This window comes from Brachionichthys hirsutus, chromosome 19, assembly GCF_040956055.1.
Source record: "Brachionichthys hirsutus isolate HB-005 chromosome 19, CSIRO-AGI_Bhir_v1, whole genome shotgun sequence".
In the NCBI taxonomy this organism is placed as follows: domain Eukaryota; kingdom Metazoa; phylum Chordata; class Actinopteri; order Lophiiformes; family Brachionichthyidae; genus Brachionichthys; species Brachionichthys hirsutus.
Genome location: NC_090915.1, coordinates 4939825 through 4957278, shown reverse-complemented (window position 1 = coordinate 4957278; position 17454 = coordinate 4939825). Strand labels below are relative to the sequence as shown.

General features: G+C 45.7%; 2 protein-coding genes across 2 annotated transcripts; one reads left to right on the top strand and one right to left on the bottom strand.

The window, feature by feature from the left end:
• Nucleotides 1–1687: 1687 nt before the first annotated feature.
• Nucleotides 1688–4136, bottom strand: ora5 (olfactory receptor class A related 5). The gene is made up of 3 exons (XM_068753168.1): nt 4085–4136; nt 2102–2802; nt 1688–1894 (listed from the first exon to the last, which is right to left on the bottom strand). Exons 1-3 carry the CDS (start codon nt 4134–4136, stop codon nt 1688–1690), a joined length of 960 nt encoding a protein of 319 aa, XP_068609269.1.
• A 5249-nt stretch (nt 4137–9385) lies between these two features.
• Nucleotides 9386–16488, top strand: zdhhc8a (zinc finger DHHC-type palmitoyltransferase 8a). Its single transcript, XM_068752995.1, has 10 exons — nt 9386–9468; nt 12885–13006; nt 13093–13250; nt 13571–13743; nt 13826–13928; nt 14029–14120; nt 14202–14331; nt 14484–14595; nt 15023–15135; nt 15226–16488. The coding sequence occupies exons 1-10, from the start codon at nt 9386–9388 to the stop codon at nt 16486–16488; spliced, it is 2349 nt and encodes a 782-aa protein (XP_068609096.1).
• Nucleotides 16489–17454: the final 966 nt, after the last annotated feature.

Sequence of the window (17454 nt, the reverse complement as noted above, 5' to 3'; positions counted from 1 at the left end):
CACGTAGAGCTCTGTCTTAAATTTAACAACTAATTGCCAGCTGAATGGACGCCTGACTCTGTGGGGTTGGCGATGTGATTCTGCAGAGGGCATTTAGTAACGGACTTACCATCGTCAGTATTTGTGTTTGCATAATTATCTTTAATTGAAAAATGGCACTCGGGGGGGTTCATGCAGTCATCGTCAGCGACAACAGGCTAATAATTGCTACTTCAATTAGCCGTTCACTCTCCAACACGGTTGTGTTAATTTCTACCCTCATGGGCAAACCAGGCTGGGGATGAAGTTCTCTTCTAATGATGCAGTCGGTGCACGAAAACAAGAGCCAGTAAAGCTGATCGTACCAAATCAAAGGAAGCTAATATATGGATCGTTGTAATTATCAAAGTTGGATTCTTTATTTTTTTATGCTTTATCAAAGCGTCTTGCAGGTGTCGTCCGTCCACAGCTCAGCAGCCAGAAACTTCCTGCATGCTTTCTAAAGATCTCCGAGTGTGCATCTTGTAATTGCTTTCTTCATTTATCTTATTTTTTTTTGTCTGCTATCCATGTAAGCACAAATGTAGTTTTTCCAATCAGTGTCTCAGGACAAAATATCCAAAGAACTCACAATGTCTGCTAAAAAATAAAATAGCATCGAGAAATAGGCCCACAATAAAAATGTATGGGGAGTTGTGCACTTAAAATATGTGACCTCAAAGGGCTGTACACAACTTGCAGTTCAATTATACTGTGTTTAGATATATATCTAGGATCTGCAGTGTGAGCATAAACATTGTCTACTCTCAACTCTATATATTTATGTCCCTTCAGCAAACGATTGGAAATAATTTCAATTTCTATTGACACTAGATTATGGTTATTCATAATTAGATTGTTGTGTTTTAATTCCAATCAACAATGAAAAATATAGTTTTGACAATTCAATATTTAATGAAAATATTTTATTGAATGTTTTATTGCATTATCTACTAAAGTCTGTTCTTTATTTTTTTATGCTTTATCAAAGCGTCTTGCAGGTGTCGTCCGTCCACAGCTCAGCAGCCGGAAACTTCCTGCATGCTTTCTAAAGATCTCCGAGTGTGCATCTTGTAATTGCTTTCTTCATTTATCTTATTTTTTTTTGTCTGCTATCCATGTAAGCACAAATGTAGTTTTTCCAATCAGTGTCTCAGGACAAAATATCCAAAGAACTCACAATGTCTGCTAAAAAATAAAATAGCATCGAGAAATAGGCCCACAATAAAAATGTATGGGGAGTTGTGCACTTAAAATATGTGACCTCAAAGGGCTGTACACAACTTGCAGTTCAATTATACTGTGTTTAGATATATATCTAGGATCTGCAGTGTGAGCATAAACATTGTCTACTCTCAACTCTATATATTTATGTCCCTTCAGCAAACGATTGGAAATAATTTCAATTTCTATTGACACTAGATTATGGTTATTCATAATTAGATTGTTGTGTTTTAATTCCAATCAACAATGAAAAATATAGTTTTGACAATTCAATATTTAATGAAAATATTTTATTGAATGTTTTATTGCATTATCTACTAAAGTCTGTTCCAAAAAAGACACTGCAGTAAAGTTCACAGCCTGGTTTTATTATTTCTCGAGTTTTATCTCTACTCAAGGAAAATGGCTGCGAGAGAAAAAAAAAGAAGATGATTTTGAGATGCTTCTATCTTTTGCATGAGCAAGTCAGCTTCTGGACGCCGTGCAGGAATATGTAGGGTATGATGCAGGTGTAGGAGGCTGCGAGGTAGCTGGCTATCTCCACCACCACGGACGAGCTCTGGATGTTGTTGGTGATGCGCAGAAACAGATGCGTCAGCCAGCAGAACAGGAACACGCTGGCTACGGCCACCACGCTCTTGGCCGCCCTCACCTGAGCCGCTGAGCTTGACCTTGGTTTAACCTTTGCCTGGGTGGGCTTAGAGATGGTCGGTGGAGCTCCGTCTCTGCTGCTTTTTGGAGGGGAGGTATTCGCATTGTGCTCTGACGGCCCATCCTTTGCAGGGGGCTCGGGCAACCCTGCAGCAATTTGGTTTGGGGAAGCAGAATATTTGAGATCGTCCGAGGCGCCTGCACTGACCGATTCGCCACCGTTTCCGTTTTCGGCGCCCTTCATTGCAACGTTGCTCTTCCCCTCGTCTGCCTCGGAGTTTCTGCTCTTTATGCGTCGCTGGTTTTGGAGCAGACTGACGACAATCTGGACGCTGGCGAAGACGATCCCAGCGAGCGGGACGGCGTTTGCCAGTGTTAGATAAAAGGCCTCGTAGGTCTGCTGAGCAAGCGCATCGGGGAAAACGTCTACGCAGTCCTCGTGGCTGTCATTCCCTGTCTCCAAGGTGACGAAGAAGAAGTGCGGGACGCTGAAGACCACAGCCACCGTCCAGCTTCCGGCCAGAAGACAGCCCACCAAGCGCAAGCTGTCCATCCGCACTGATGCGCCTCCCCGTTTCAGGGAGCCCACGAGCTTCTGGTGCCAGAAAACGCTGATGAAGAGGGTCGTGTAGATGCTGCTGGTCTCCGAGAGGTCGGCGCAAAAGCGGAAGATCCCACAGTAGGTCTCCCCCAGGAACCAACGTCCAGCAAAGTCCGCCATGGTGTCGGGCAGATCCACCAGATAGTTGGTGATGAGGTTGGACACGGCCAGGTTGAGGAAGAGAACCTCACTGGTGTGGACGCCGCCTTTCCGTGCAGGCAAGGAGCGTATCGCCAGCCAGTTGTTCCCCAGGATCCCAGCCAGGAACATGAAGCCTCTGATGATTGACTCAAGCAACTCTTCAGCATCTATCCCCTCGCAACATCAGGCGGGGACGTCTCTGTGTCTTCACTGTATCTGTGTTCGAGGCTGCAGCTGATGCTGCAATATTTATAGAGGTGGGGGGGGGGGGAGAGAAGCCCAACCTGTTTGGGTTTTCCTCCATCCACAGAGACGGAGGTGCTATTCTGCACACGATTGGCCCTCGCTGACTGAAAGTGCACGACAAATCATCTGGCTGGAAAAAAAAAAGAAATGCAGGAGAACAGAATCTGAAAATGTTCCAAGCAGATGTGAAAATCTTTGCGTCGTACGATCAGTGTTGGGCAAGTTACTCAAGATCAGTAATATATTACTTATTACTAGTTACTTGCTGGAAAGAGTAATTACATTACTTTACTTATTACTCCCTGCCAAAGGTAACTAGTTACTTATTACTTTAAGTTACTTTTTTTTGTCTAGCCCTCAATAATTGCATCCTTTCTTCCCTAAAGGCTCACTTTGCATGTTCAACATTAGCGGATGTTTCTTCTTTGTAACTTCTCATTGTTGGTTTAACTCCAAACAGGTTCCTGAACACACCACATGGTGAGTCCGTCTGAGTCAGTCTGGACCCTCATTTGAATTAAATGAACATGAAGACTTTTACTTTGTAGGAATTCAAAAATTGCTGACTAAATGAAACCACACCTGGACTCAAACTGATAACGAAATACACTTTTTGAACAATTTCAGTTGTTTAATAAAGCAGGCAACACTCCGGCGTAGCCATGACGACAGTGCTTCCTTGTGTTTCTGTTGGCTGGTGAGGGATTTTATTCTTGACTTGTCCTGCTGAGTCTCGGTATCGAAGCAAGAGAGCCGACATGCTACATTCAACCACCGACGTCTTCCTGCCATATGCTTCTTATTGCGTGCACTGAGCTTCTGACACCGGAATAAAGCTGCACTTATTTTAGACGTTAATTAAAGCTTCATTCAGTTTGCTGAGCAAATTTAAAAAGGGACAGTTACCAGCATTGCTTTCTTCACTGAAGGTAGGGGTCGGATCTGGAGTCGGTTCTGTGGGAATAGAGGATTAAGTATCAACTTTAAAACCAATTTCCCTTGAATCCTAAATGAAAACAAAATATAAAAAATATATCTCTGGGATTGTTTTCATCTAAATTATGCTGCTCCGGCTGCTTCATTGACCCAGAATCCTCAAAAATGAGTCTTTATCAGGACAACAACCGTCATGCTGATACCTCTGGGTGTGACAACGTGAAGTCAAATCTAACATGCATGTTGAGTTTGATTGACAAAGCGCACCTTCTGCGTCACACCGGTTGTTGTAATCTGAGCAGCACTGCTTGAACTTCATGCACTGAGCATCGCAGCTGCACCTCCGACCTCTTTTGAAGGCTACCCCGCATTGCCCTTTACACGAGTTTTCTGTTGCACACAAACACGTCTGAGGACCAAAGACTACAAATATTTTATGATTACATGGAACATCCGGATGGCGTCTGAAAGTTGGCTCTCTGATGGTGAAAATCAGTGCAGAACATTTCTATTAGTACCACAGGGATCAGCATCTACAGTGTTGACTCTTGGTTTTTCTACACCGAGTGGCATTATTTGTACGTCAGGAGAGAAAAGGTCTCAGTGGTGCTGCATTGAGCTCCGTAGTCCTTGCAGCACTCACCATAAACCAGGCAGTTGTGTCACACTGGCACATGAAGCTCCTGGAGAACGCCGCACCACAGCGTCCTTTGCAGCTTGCTGTTAATGACAAACAACATAAACGGTATCTTTAAACATTTCATACATTTTTAACTTAATTGTTCATCTAAAGAATAATTATATAAAAGTAAGTAATACAAGCGAGTGCGTTTTGCGTTTGGGTACAAAATGGTATCCTAGCAACCAAAAAGTTCAAAGGCAACAAAGAGCTTAGTGCTTTAGTGTGGTCCTTTGCTGTTGGGAGACATTAAAGCAAGCCCCTGCTTTGATCTGGGTTATAAAAGTAAGTGCTTTGTCATGCAAGATTCAGTCTTTCACCAAGAGACAACCTTGAGAGATACGATGATGGAACCACAGCTTAAGACTGAGACCCAGCGGACCGACTCTGCCTGCGATCTCTCCAGACAACTGAGGGAGATGGCTGCAGAGAAGAAGGAGCTTGAGTTGCAGCTGAAACGAGAGAGATTTAACATCCAGGAGCTGCGTATGGATCATCAGAGGCTCAAGCTCAAGAATACCAGGCAAGAGCAACGGGTAGAAAGTCTGAAGGCGGCCAAGGAATCGGAGTTTGTGCGGTTCACTAAATCAATCGCCAAACTTCGTGCTGCGCTTAAGTCATCGGACGACGAGAGGTGCTCTCTCGAACAGGAGAAGGTAGGCATTCCATGTGTTAATTATACAAAATATGTGTTATACCGGTATACCGTGGCGTTGCTAGGCATTCCATGTGTTACATTATACAAAATATGTGTTAATATACTGGTATACAATGGCAAATTGTTTTTTTGCACATTAAAATGCACAATATATAAGTAAAAAATGGCCACATCAATAGAAAAACAAAGTTGGCACAATATATATAAAACAGTGTAAATAAATAACGTTAAATAAAATGAATAGTACAAATTTATTTATTTTTATTTTATTGGTATTGTTAAATGATGATTTATGTATTTATGACTTTCAACGGAAACAAGACCGCAAGGGCTTTTTTGGAATGCTCCTCTTAGACAGGATGTTTGACTGTACTTGTACTGTAATACATACTACTGTTTGACTGTACTTGTACTCTAACATTTATTCATCATATTCATCATCAGGTGAAGCTGACTCGAGCGGTGAAGGAGCGCCAGCTTTGCATGACGACGCAGGACCACCGTATGAAGGATGTGGACAAGCGAGCAGAGTTTGAGCAGTCCAATAAATTGATCGCTCACCTCCGTGCTACTCTTAAATCAGGCAACGCTGATTATAACCGGCTCAATCAGGAGAAAATGTCCCTCATAGAAGCGGAGAAGAAGGCCAGAATTCAGCACGAAGAGGAAAAGGTAGGCATTTTGACACCCACAGCCACAACACTAGAGGGAGCTCAGGTTGTTACCTGATTACTCCCTCCTATAAGACAAACATGGGTAAATCATATTTTTACAATACTGCCCCCCCCCAAGGGTGGAACTGTTTGACTCCTGCCCTCAAAACATGCACCTCTTTGGCCTCCTTCAAAACGGCCCTAAAAATTCACCTTTCAGGGGGGCAGAAACGGAGATAGTCATTACGACTCTCTCCGGATCAACCCCCCACCCCCATTTATTTTAATTTTATTGGTATTGTTAAATGTCGATGATTTATGTACTAAGGACTTTCAACGGAAACAAGACCGCAAGGGCTTTTTTGGAATGCTTTGACTGTACTTGTGCTGTAATACATACTACTGTTTGACTGTACTTGTACTCTAACATTCTATCTAATAAATATATTCCTCATATTTATCATCATCAGTTGAAGCTGGCTCGAGAAGTGACCTCCGCCAATGCTGAATGCAAACGGCTCCAGGATCAGAGACGCTTTCTCCTGGAAGAGGCGGAGAAGGCCAGCGACAACAATGAGCAGGAGAAGGTAGGCATTTTGACACCCACAGCCACAACACTAGAGGGAGCTCAAACAACAACCTGATTACTCCCTCCTATAAGACAAACATGGGTAAATCATATTTTTACAACACTGCCCCCCAAGGGTGGAACTGTTTGACTCCTGCCCTCAAAACATGCACCTCTTTGGCCTCCTTCAAAACGGCCCTAAAAATTCACCTTTCATGGGGGCAGAAACGGAGATAGTCATCACGACTCTCTCCGGATCAATCCCCCTTTTTTTGTCCACCTACGTTGTACAATATGTGTCTTTTTAATTTTAATTTATTGTTATTTTGCATCTGTGGAGTAATTTATTTTTATTTTATTGGTATTGTTAAATGTCGATGATTTATGTACTAAGGACTTTCAACGGAAACAAGACCGCAAGGGCTTTTTTGGAATGCTTTGGCTGTACTTGTGCTGTAATACATACTACTGTTTGACTGTACTTGTACTCTAACATTCTATCTAATAAATATATTCCTCATATTTATCATCATCAGGTGAAACTGGCTCAAGAGCTGACCTCCGCCAAAACAGAGCTGAAGGAGGAGCTCCGGCTTCAGGTGGAAAAGGAGGCGGAATTAAATGCTGCACTGAATTCCGCCAATGCTGAACGCGACCGGCTCCAAGATGAGAGACGCGTTCTCTTGGAAGAGGCAGTTAAGGAAAGAGCTAGCAACGAGCAGGAGAAGGCGAAGCTGGAGCTCAAGGTGACTGTCGCTATGGCAGACCTGAAGGAGCTCCAGCTTCGCCTGGAGCAACAGAAGAAGGAAGAGCTCACCGCCACTGCAACCTCCAGTGAGGCTGAGGCCACTTTGGGGAAGGATGAGGGTGGACAGGTTGAGAGCCAGACACCAAAGAAAGCCCCAAAGAAGTGGTATCAAAGACGGCTGCGGTTTAAGAAGAAAAACTCCGCAGCCAAAGAGCCCGGCCAAACAAGAAAGTGATTGCAAAAACGGGAGCCTTCCGTTTTTGCAATCACTTTCTTCATTTATTTCTTTTTAATTTAGTTTAGTTTCACTTAATCTCCAATTTAGTTAATCTCAGCCTCCCCGCAGCCGCAGGCCATGTCAGAAAAGGGTGGAGTGCACCCTCCAGGTCGGGGAGGAGATCCTGCCCCAGTGGAGGAGTTGAGGTACCCGGGGTCTTGTTCACGAGTGAGGGAAGGATGGAGCGGGGATCGACAGACGGATCGGTGCAGCGTCTGCAGTGATGCGGACGCTGCATAGATCCGTCATGGTGAAGAGAGAGCTGAGCCGAAAGGCGAAGCTCTCGATTTACCGGTCGATCTTCGTTCTCCTACCCTCACCTATGGTCACGAGCTTTGGGTCGTGACCGAAAGAACGAGATCACGGGTACAAAGCGGCTGGAAATGAGCTTCCTCCGTGGGTGGCTGGGCTCTCCCTTAGAGATAGGGTTGAGAAGCTCAGCCATCCGGGAGGAGCTCGGAGTACAGCCGCTGCTCCTCCTCCCTGAGGGCACGTCTCCCCCCCGGGAGGAGACCCACGGGGAAGACCCAGGCCAGCCGAGAGACTCTGTCTCTCGGCTGGCCTGGGAATGCCTCGAACCCTGGAGGGTGCACTAAGCAGACTTCCCTGCTTAGGCTGCTGGATAAGGGGATTATTAATTTCTTATTCTAGATGTGTTATTGTTGTGTGTGTGTGTATTTGTGGTGTCCTTGAGGGCTGAGAAAGGCGCGTGTAAATAAATTTTATTGTTATTATTATATTGTGTGTGTTTGTTTTCTTGTTTTATTTGATAGTTTGAGGAGCAACAGCTTTGCATTAAACCTATAGCTCTGACACTGCTTATTGACAGCTCTGTGAATTCCCCTCTCCACCAATCGCATCGTCTCCATGCTGAACTGATCACTAATCAATAGCCTGTTGGTGGAAATACTTCCTGTTCAGCACAGCGACGTCCTGCTATTCATGGATGCTGCAGGTTCTCTTTCCAACATGGAGCCCTTGTTAATCTCTGACGTATTATATTAGTCGTCCCCGTGCATAGAGAATAATTTCATGATATCTGAAAAAGAATCAACAGACTCCAATTAATTTCTGCAAAAGACTATTGTTGAAGCGACTTTGAGAGTCTATAAAAGTGTGATATAAATCAAATGTTTTATTATTATTGTACTATATATTTTTTTACTAAGGCTATTGGTGTGTTTGCTCTAAGGCAGTGGTTATTAACCTTGTTGGAGGTACCGAACCCCGAGGGTTCGATCGAACCCAGGTTAAGTAACAAATCTGCTTTAGGACATAGTCTCTAAAAATAAATATCCATCCATCCATTTTCAGACCTTTATCCGGGGCTAAAAAAAAATACTGCTGTGTTAGGAATTGATTTCCTCCTCTGGTAAATCATTAACAGAATTGCATTTTCTCTTTTAAATAGAGACGTAGAATCACTTACTCCGAGCAGCACGGAACGTCAAGGCACAAGTCAGCAAAACGACAGCACAAAATACAGTAGAAGACATCCTTTGGTAAAGCTGAAAAAAGCAAATAAGTCATACGTTGATAAAGGAAGGTTGCAACTATAACTTTAGAGGTGTTGTAGGGACACATAAAATAGATGAATCAGGTTTTATCGGTTTGTAAAAACAGTTTAATCCATATTCTTCATTTATTTATTTTTTCAAAGAAACCCAAGCTGCTCGACAGCTCGCCGTTGGTTCTGTAATCTTTCACGTGATTGCTGAATAAGAGCTCCACCTTTTGAGATAAACCGGAGGCGGCATCTGTGCGCCGCTGCCTGCCAGACAGGACGCAGGGCTTTCTCCGCCGCTGCTGCTGCTGCTGATGCTGATGCTGCCGGTCGTCTTCCTCTCTCCTGACTATGGTTGACCTTCTCCGGCGCGCTGACGTTCATGCAGGGCTCTTTCCAAAGAAGACACGCAGACACTCGGTGTCGCGCGCACCGTCGCGTTCTTTGGTAACGCGCTTCTGAGGCGCGCAGAGAGGACAGGATGCCCGCCTCCAGCGCCTTCATCCCGGTGTGCACCGCAGCCTGCCTCCTGATGGGCTCTTCCTCCCTCTTCTTCGTCTTTACGTAAGTGCGGTCCCCATCTATTTCGACTAAATGTAAAAAGAAAAGTTAAAATCCGCCTCCGTTAATTGTCATTAAAGTAACCGACTACATTTTTAAATGTATTTATATAGGTCATCTTGATTTTATAAAGAAAAGTTGCAAAATCCAACTTTAGTTTGCGTGAAACTTCTTTTTCTTCTGGCGACAGACTCAACGTTTGGGCACAAGATTATTCTAACCCTTGAGGCTCTCAGGGGTCCGATGGCCCCCTAGAGCCTCAAGAGGAACCACACTGCAGGGGATAAAACCAATCACAGACAAACAGTGGATGAAACAGGAAATAAAATACTGAAGTAGAAAAAAAAAGTCGTAGTTTTTGTCCAGATCAGACCTGATGGGAAGTTTCAGTGCGAAATGTAAGCGTTTAAAATAGTTGGTTTTGGCCTCCTGGGTTTGACCTACTTGTGAGGAAAGGCTCGAGTCAACAATAAAGGAATTAATATTTTATCCAATACTACCTCAGAATCCAGTTTAAAAGATGAAGTATTTACTTAAGTACACGAAGATCAACAAAGAGAGAGAAAAAAAATACTGCGTGAGTTCTCCCACTTCATGACGTCTACGCCAGCGTGCTGACCTCTGACCTCTGCAGCCATATCTGGCCCACTTTCTCTTGTGATCTCCATTCGGTCATCGTTCTACTGGAAATCTGACACCAGATTGTCGGTATGGGATTAGGATCCCTCCCCCCCCCCCCCCCCCACCTGGGAAAAATGGAGCCTGGGATCTTTGAATGCTGCGTTCTCTCTGCAGATGTTTATATTGAGGTAATTCATTCATGTAGTAGTTTAAAAAAAATGCTGCTCCATTGTGTTTTCATTCTTTGCAAAGGAATAAAAAAAACAACATTAAGCAAAATGTAAGATAGTGTGAGGAGTAAATCCAACATGAGTTTTTACTATTGTTGTCATAGATGTGAAGAAATGCGATGCATTTACTTTATGATGTATTTTTTATTTATTACTAAATGAATGAAATATATTGTGAAATGTAGAATAAATTTAACCCATTTCTTTCTCTCTATTTGCTAGAATAAAAAGAAAAATGGCACCCTCAAGCTAGACAGCTGATTCATTGGATGTTGTGGATGAGGAGGAGAAAGCGATAATGATGAGCTCCCAGTGAAAGGGGAGGGGGGGGGATCAATATGCATCTGACGGCTTAATTGGGACACAGCATATTGCTAAAGCAACCAAAAAAAGGGACACACGCAGCAAACGACTGAATGAGGAGCCGAGTAGAAACGAACCCGTGTGCAGTTTAACGTTCCTAATTAAATTATGCGTGACGTTTTTACGCGTAAACGGCCTTTCATATCCGCATTCATATTCTGAAACCGCCTCAGTGACCCTGAGTCAAAGGGACTCCTGTGATCAGCAATGGCGTCTTCATCCCTGTTATCATCTCAACCGGCCTTTTGTCACTTCTTGCAATGCAACACACTTCAAAATTAATTCCAAGCCCTGCAGCCATGTTATATATAAAGTCCCAATTCTTTTCATCTATAGTCGTTGCATTCACGCAATTAGAAGAGAGAGTGTGTGTGTGTGTGTAAGGCCTTGCAGCGCTGACACGCTACTTCTTTCTGTTTCCACTGCCGGTTTGGCGGAGATTGAAAAACCTGTGAAATTGTCGAGGCTGATTTTTCTTCATTTGCCCTGAGAGAATGAATAATTCACCGGTTTCCTGCATTTGTTCGTCTGACTGTGAACTTCATGATTGGGTTTCAGTTTTTTGTTTTGTTTGTGCATTGCTCCACTCATGCAGGCAGGTGGCCAAATGCCCTGCAAAGGTCACAGCCATTGGAGAAAAGTCCCTTGCCCCTTAATTACTTCATGATCCTTTTGACCCAGACTCTTAATTCTTCACACATCTGCAAAGCAAGAATGCAGCTTCTGAAAACAGCTCGCTTTGCTTCCGCTTAAAATCATCGGATAAAGCGTAGAGGAGGGTAAAAGTCGCGTTACCGATTCCAGGAAATCACAAACGCTAAAATAAAAACAACAGCATCACAGAAAGATAAGAACGATTGGGTAATGAGAGATGGACTCTTGTTGACATATTTCATCCCTGTTGCCATGACAACATTTTGCAGAAAGAAGATTTTTCCGTGTTTTTGGGTTTGTCTCATTTGGACGACGCGCTCTGTGTGAGATATTCTGACTCCTGATGGGACGCTCTTGCGTTGCTCCACTGTGAGGAAGGCGCAGTGCGCTGTACGCTCAGAAATGGGCTGCAATCCACCGTTCATAATCCAGGGATTATTGGGTTTGCATCTGGCGCGCCATCAGCAGGGGAGTCCCCTCCCCCATAGCCTAATAGCTGCCAGTGGGGGGGGGTTGGAGATTGGAGACGCACTGATAAAGCGTATAAATGAGACGGACGGCTCAAATGCTGTCAAAGAGTTTTCAAGATTTATTGTTAAATCACCCACAAATTCAGATTATTCACACACGTGGTTATATTTGATAAATATACGCATCACCTTGCCGCACAATTTCTGGCTCCAGTTATACTTTCTGATTTTCAATAGCAAAGATGTTTTTGTGCAACGAAAACTGAGACCCATTCCAAGTTCTGTGCATGCAAATTAAACGAGCGACGCTCAATCAAACGCTGTTAATGTAATCCAGTGAACAATTTTCTCTCTGTCTACAACTGTAATCTGATTATGTACTGCTCCTCCTCTCTAATCTCAAAGCATGGCGATAGAATCATTCTATCATTCAAATAATACAGCTCTCTCTCTCTCTGTACAATTTAAATAAGAATCCATCAAACACTGAACTGATTTCCATCAAACTTCACGGAAGGCGGTTCCTCGATCGAGTGCCATTATTATTACTTTACTTTGTTCAGTGCAATTTGGATATTTTCTTTGTAACTTTAAACGAGATTATTAGATAACCTGTTGATTGCTGGGACAGTAAATATATGAGTAATCTGGAATACAAATAATTTCAGTTTATAATTCGATGAACCAGAGTGAAGCAGCGAATCATAACGTCTTTGGTTGTTCTTTAAAAGTGAAAAACGATTCATTGGTTGCCAAAGTACTTTCTTTAGCTCTAATAATCAATTCAGATCTACATGATCCCGATCTTTTAGGCTCTAATCCTGCCAGACCCTGGAGCCGTAATCCTTATAGTTGCAGTCCTGACTCGCCGCGCTGTGCAGCAAAGATATTGTCATCTGATCGCTTCTCAAACTAATACATGCTGATCTTTCAATTTTGGGATCTGCTGATCCCATCGGAATAAATGGGATGAAGATTATCCTTTCAAATCTTTTCTGTAGCCCTGATGTGTTAACCCCAACCTGCGAGGCAGGGATACTTTATAAAATACTCCTGTTTGCCCCCCCCCCCCCCCCCCCAGATGCCCGTGGCTGGCTGTGACCATCTGCCCTGCGGTGCCACCGTGCTGCGCCGTCCTCTTCCTTTTTGTGTTGGCCAACTTCACGATGGCCACCTTCATGGATGCCGGTGTGCTGCCAGTGGGTTAGTAATCAAAGTGGTCATATGGGGGGGCGTTTGAAAGACAAAAGCAGTCAAAAATGTCCACAATGTCCCGCGTTGCCTTCCAGCAAGCGAGGACGAAGACAAGGACGACGAGTTCCGTGCGCCGCTGTACAAGAACATGGAGGTGAAGGGCGTGCAGGTGCGGATGAAGTGGTGCGCTACGTGTCACTTCTACAGGCCCCCACGCTGCTCCCACTGCAGCATCTGTGATCACTGCGTGGAGGTCAGTGCACGGGCGTAATAAGGGGGGGGGGGGGGGGGGTCTGCTTATTTATCACAAGGCAAATAAGCAGACAGCTTTATCTGCTGGAATCTTCACACACAGGAGGGTGAAAACAAATGTGGGGGGGGGGGGGGGGAGGGCGAAGGATGTGTGTGGACAGTGTGATGGGGGAGGGGGGGGCATTAATCAGGTTAATCCTTTCCTCAGATCCCTTTTGCTCTCCGCAGGAATGCGATTTATTTCCGACAGCCCGTTTTAAAGTGTATTTCAGGAAGCGTGGCTGACGGCGTTGGTCTTTCTGCTTCTCGCCGAACGCTCAGGACTTCGACCACCACTGTCCCTGGGTGAACAACTGCATCGGGAGGAGGAACTATCGCTACTTCTTCCTGTTCCTGCTGTCCCTCGCCGCTCACATGATCGCCGTCTTCGCCTTCGGCCTCCTGTACGTCCTGCACCACGCGGAGGACTTGCGGCAGCTGCAGTGCACCGTCACGTATCCTTCGACGCCCTCGGCGTGCGTCTATATTTTTATTATTAAATGCGACTGAGTTCCATTTCCTTCACGGCGAGCGCAGTCTGGTGGTGATCAGCGTATCGGGGCTGTTTCTGATCCCAGTCCTGGGTCTCACTGGTTTCCATCTGTTCCTGGTGTCCAGAGGACGCACCACCAATGAACAAGTCAAGTGTCGTTTTTTTTGATAAACAGCAGATATGTGAAATAACTCGTTATTATAAATGCACATTCCTAACAGCTGCCGCGATGAAACGATCCCAACAGGTAACCGGAAAGTTTCAAGGCGGGGTGAATCCCTTCACGCGAGGTTTTTGCAGCAACCTGGAGTATCTGGTTTGCAGCCCCATCTCTCCAACGTAAGAGCCACCTCTTTCGTCATCGGGGTTTTTCCCCGGGATGCTCTGTAACTCACCGGCTTCCTGTCGCGTGGCCTTCAGGTACACGGCAAGGCCCTGTGAGAAAACGACCATCCACCTGCGGCCTCCTTTCCTGCGGCCACGGATGGGCAGGCAGGTGCAAGTCAAAGTCAGAGACAATGGCGTGCAGGATCTGGATCTCCACAGCAAAGTATATGCGCCGATAAATTACATGTCAAAATCAAATGCGGTCAAATGTTTTCTCCAAGGATTTACAACCTGCAGATGTGACGGGATTATAGATCTTTAATGTTTGTGTGTGTGTGTGTGTGTGTGTGTGTGTGTTTTCCCTCTCCTTGTCAGCGAATCTCAGCTGGAGCCGTCCCGCTATCAGACATCAAAGCGAAATCTCCACCGCCTCTGCCACCAAAGCCAGCCCACAGCCTGATGAAAGGCCGGCTGTCCGCCATGGAGGGTAGGATGTCTGTATCTGGGATAAAATGTACCGTCTCATCCTGAAACACAACTCTACATTTACTGACAGTCTACGCCCCAAAAAATAATGTGTTCCTTTCAGCTCCACCGTTCCAAAAACGATCAGTGACTGGTCAGAGAGCCGAGTTTGATCCCTGCACACACATGGCTACGTTGCTATCGTTGGTGCTAGTACAGCATCCAATGCGGTGAAGGCCGTCCCTGACAAGCTCCCTATACTTTCCCCATTTCAATTAGGAGAGAGCAGGAAATCATTGTGAAACCAGTCGGCCTATTTCGAAAGTCCAAATCTACATCAGGGACTTAATGCCCTCACGGCGTCCATTGTGGTGTGGCGTTTGGGGGAGGGGTGATCTTTCCCGTTTGCTGATGTGCGTAAATGTTATTTAAAAAAAAATATTTTCCAGAGTTGGGACATCACAACAAATCCATCATTCCTGTGTCCATCCCGACGGTGCCGCAGCTACGGCCTGTCCTGGAGGCCATATCGAGAGGATCGTCTCCTCTTCCTCCAGAGCAGGTTCAGTCTGACATTGATTGTGCGACATCGCTGTCCGAAGTCCTGGTGTTGACCTTTTTATTGTGTGTGTGTGTGGTTTTTATTTTTTAGTTGATCAAGACTTCAGACCAACAAGGAAACAATAGAAGTCCCGTCCTCCCCCCTAAAGACAGTCCCAGGAGAGGCAGTCGGCAGGCCCCCCCGTCTGCCAACGCCGACAGCACCTCCGGCTCGCTGCAGCTCAGCGCTCTCAAACTCAACTCCCGCTCTTTCACGCTCAAAAACGCCAATCGCCACGGCAGCAGGTCCCGGCTGCCTGCTGTGCACGGTGACAGTTTGGCATCCAGCCCCCCAACAGGTATCATCACCCCCTCCGGCCTGGCGGCAAACCACAGCAGCAGCCTCCCCTTCGATAGCCTCTTCTCCCCTGCAGACCCTCAGTTACTAGCGCAGCGGGGGGCTCCTCCAGTTGGCTACCCCTCCCACTTCATGGCTCTGGGCGCAGATGGGACTGTGGTGCAGCGGCCCCCTCCTCACGCCTACAGTCCCGTGTTCGTGGGTGTTGCCAGACAGTCTCCTCAGCCTCGAGACCCCTCGCCGTCTTTGCAGGGTCTCACCTCGAGGGATCCCTCGCCCTCCGTCCAAGGTTTCATCCAAAGAGACTCGACTCCAGCTTTTCAAGCTCTACCGGCAAGAGACCAGGCACCCCAAGGCGTGACATCACGAGACCTCCCACCCCCCGGTTTGGCGATACGAGACGTGATGTCTCAGAGTCTCCGAGACAGCTTTTGTGATCTCGGCCAGCAAGGTTTGACGCCTCCAAAGTCTGCCGCCACACGGTATGACAGCTTTCCCAAAACCCTCATGACATCTATCCACGAGAGACGAGAGATGGACGAGAGGGAGAGGATTCTCCGCCTCCAAGCGAGATCCCAGGCCCTCTACGGTCCAGATGTGGGGGTTTACGACATCCCAACCAGGAGGAGCCTACCACCAGACAGCATCCGACCCCCAGGCTCCCGTGGACCCACTCCTCCAGCCTATGGCTCCAGGGAGTTTCTGATGAGCACAGGCATCCTTGGCTATGGCATAAGGACCACACATCTCTCCAGCTCCTCCACGTCGTCTCTGACCCGAGGCCCGAAAACGTCCAGCTCTCCTCTGCAGAGCAGCAGCGGCAGCAGCCTCCAAACCAAGGGCAGGTCTTCCTCTCCGGCTTACGGCAATCCAGAGAAGAGAACTCAACCTCTTCCTTCTTCTACAGCCGCTCTGCCCTGTTTACCACCCACCTCCTCACATACCGCTGCAAAACGATCCTCCCTCACATATTCCTCTGAGGGGAAGGACTCCGGCACCTTGGGAGGTGTAAAGTAAAAAAAATATATAAAAAAAATCAACAACATATTTCTGATCCTTCTGGTGGTGTGAATGAATCATCTCTGCAGTGTTGGTCTCTGAGATGCTTTGTAAATAAGAGGCCTGTTGAGACTTCCCTGCGTGGGAGGGGGGGGGGACTAAATACAGCCAAAGGCTGAACAAAGTCATGTAAGTCTGGCCCAATCAGAAAATCATTAGAGACCTGCAATGAGCTGTAAAAGAAAGGGCTTATATCTGCTTGTATGTGTTTTGAAATTGTTTTTGTGAAACAATGTAATACCATCTTATTTGTTTCTGCTCTTGTAAAATGATATTTAATAAAAATGCTTTTTTTTGAGCTGTTTATATAATAAACTTTTGTAATTTTCAAACCTCTTTTTATTTGTACCCCCCAATGACATTGAACAAATCTAATGACTTGTTCTTAACATTGAACCTGATCCATTTACCTTTGAAGCTGCTTACATGCATGGATTTGTTGATAACGGGACATCAAAAATGATCCGTTGTGTTCACTGGCTCTGCAGTGACGCCCTCTAGTGGTTGTCAGACAAGGGTGTGACTTCTGTATTGCAGTCAAGACCCAACAGGCCAGTTTTTGTGCGTAAAAAATACCAACAAATGAAGCAAAAGATCCAGTGGTGTGTTAAAAAAAAGAATCCAACCTGTTCTCGAGGTTTCAGAGGCGTCAGATGAGGAACCCAGTGAGAAATCTAAATCTCAGACAGCTTGAACAAGCCTCCTCTTCTGGCTGCATGCGGCCTTCTGGTCTTACAGGATCATAAGTCTCTCTGACAGAAACGCTTCCCACGAAAGGGACTTTTATTAATTTTGGCAGCGATCGGCAATCACACCTTTCAGTTTGGGCGACAAAATGGCGAGACATGACATTGAGCTTGGAGCTTTTCTTGTGAGTTATTGATGTTATAACAGGTGGGAGTGCAGATAGGACGCCGAGGATGC

Coding starts and splice junctions, on each gene's coding strand:
- ora5 (XM_068753168.1), bottom strand. CDS start 4,136: ATGAAGTTCAAGCAGTGCTGCTCAGATTACAACAACCGGTGTGACGCA. Junction 2,803..4,084: donor CAACCGGTGTGACGCAGAAG/GTGCGCTTTGTC, acceptor GCGAGGGGATAG/ATGCTGAAGAGTTGCTTGAG. Junction 1,895..2,101: donor ACGGAAACGGTGGCGAATCG/GTCAGTGCAGGC, acceptor TCAGCGGCTCAG/GTGAGGGCGGCCAAGAGCGT.
- zdhhc8a (XM_068752995.1), top strand. CDS start 9,386: ATGCCCGCCTCCAGCGCCTTCATCCCGGTGTGCACCGCAGCCTGCCTC. Junction 13,007..13,092: donor TGCCGGTGTGCTGCCAGTGG/GTTAGTAATCAA, acceptor GTTGCCTTCCAG/CAAGCGAGGACGAAGACAAG. Junction 14,596..15,022: donor CCGGCTGTCCGCCATGGAGG/GTAGGATGTCTG, acceptor AATATTTTCCAG/AGTTGGGACATCACAACAAA.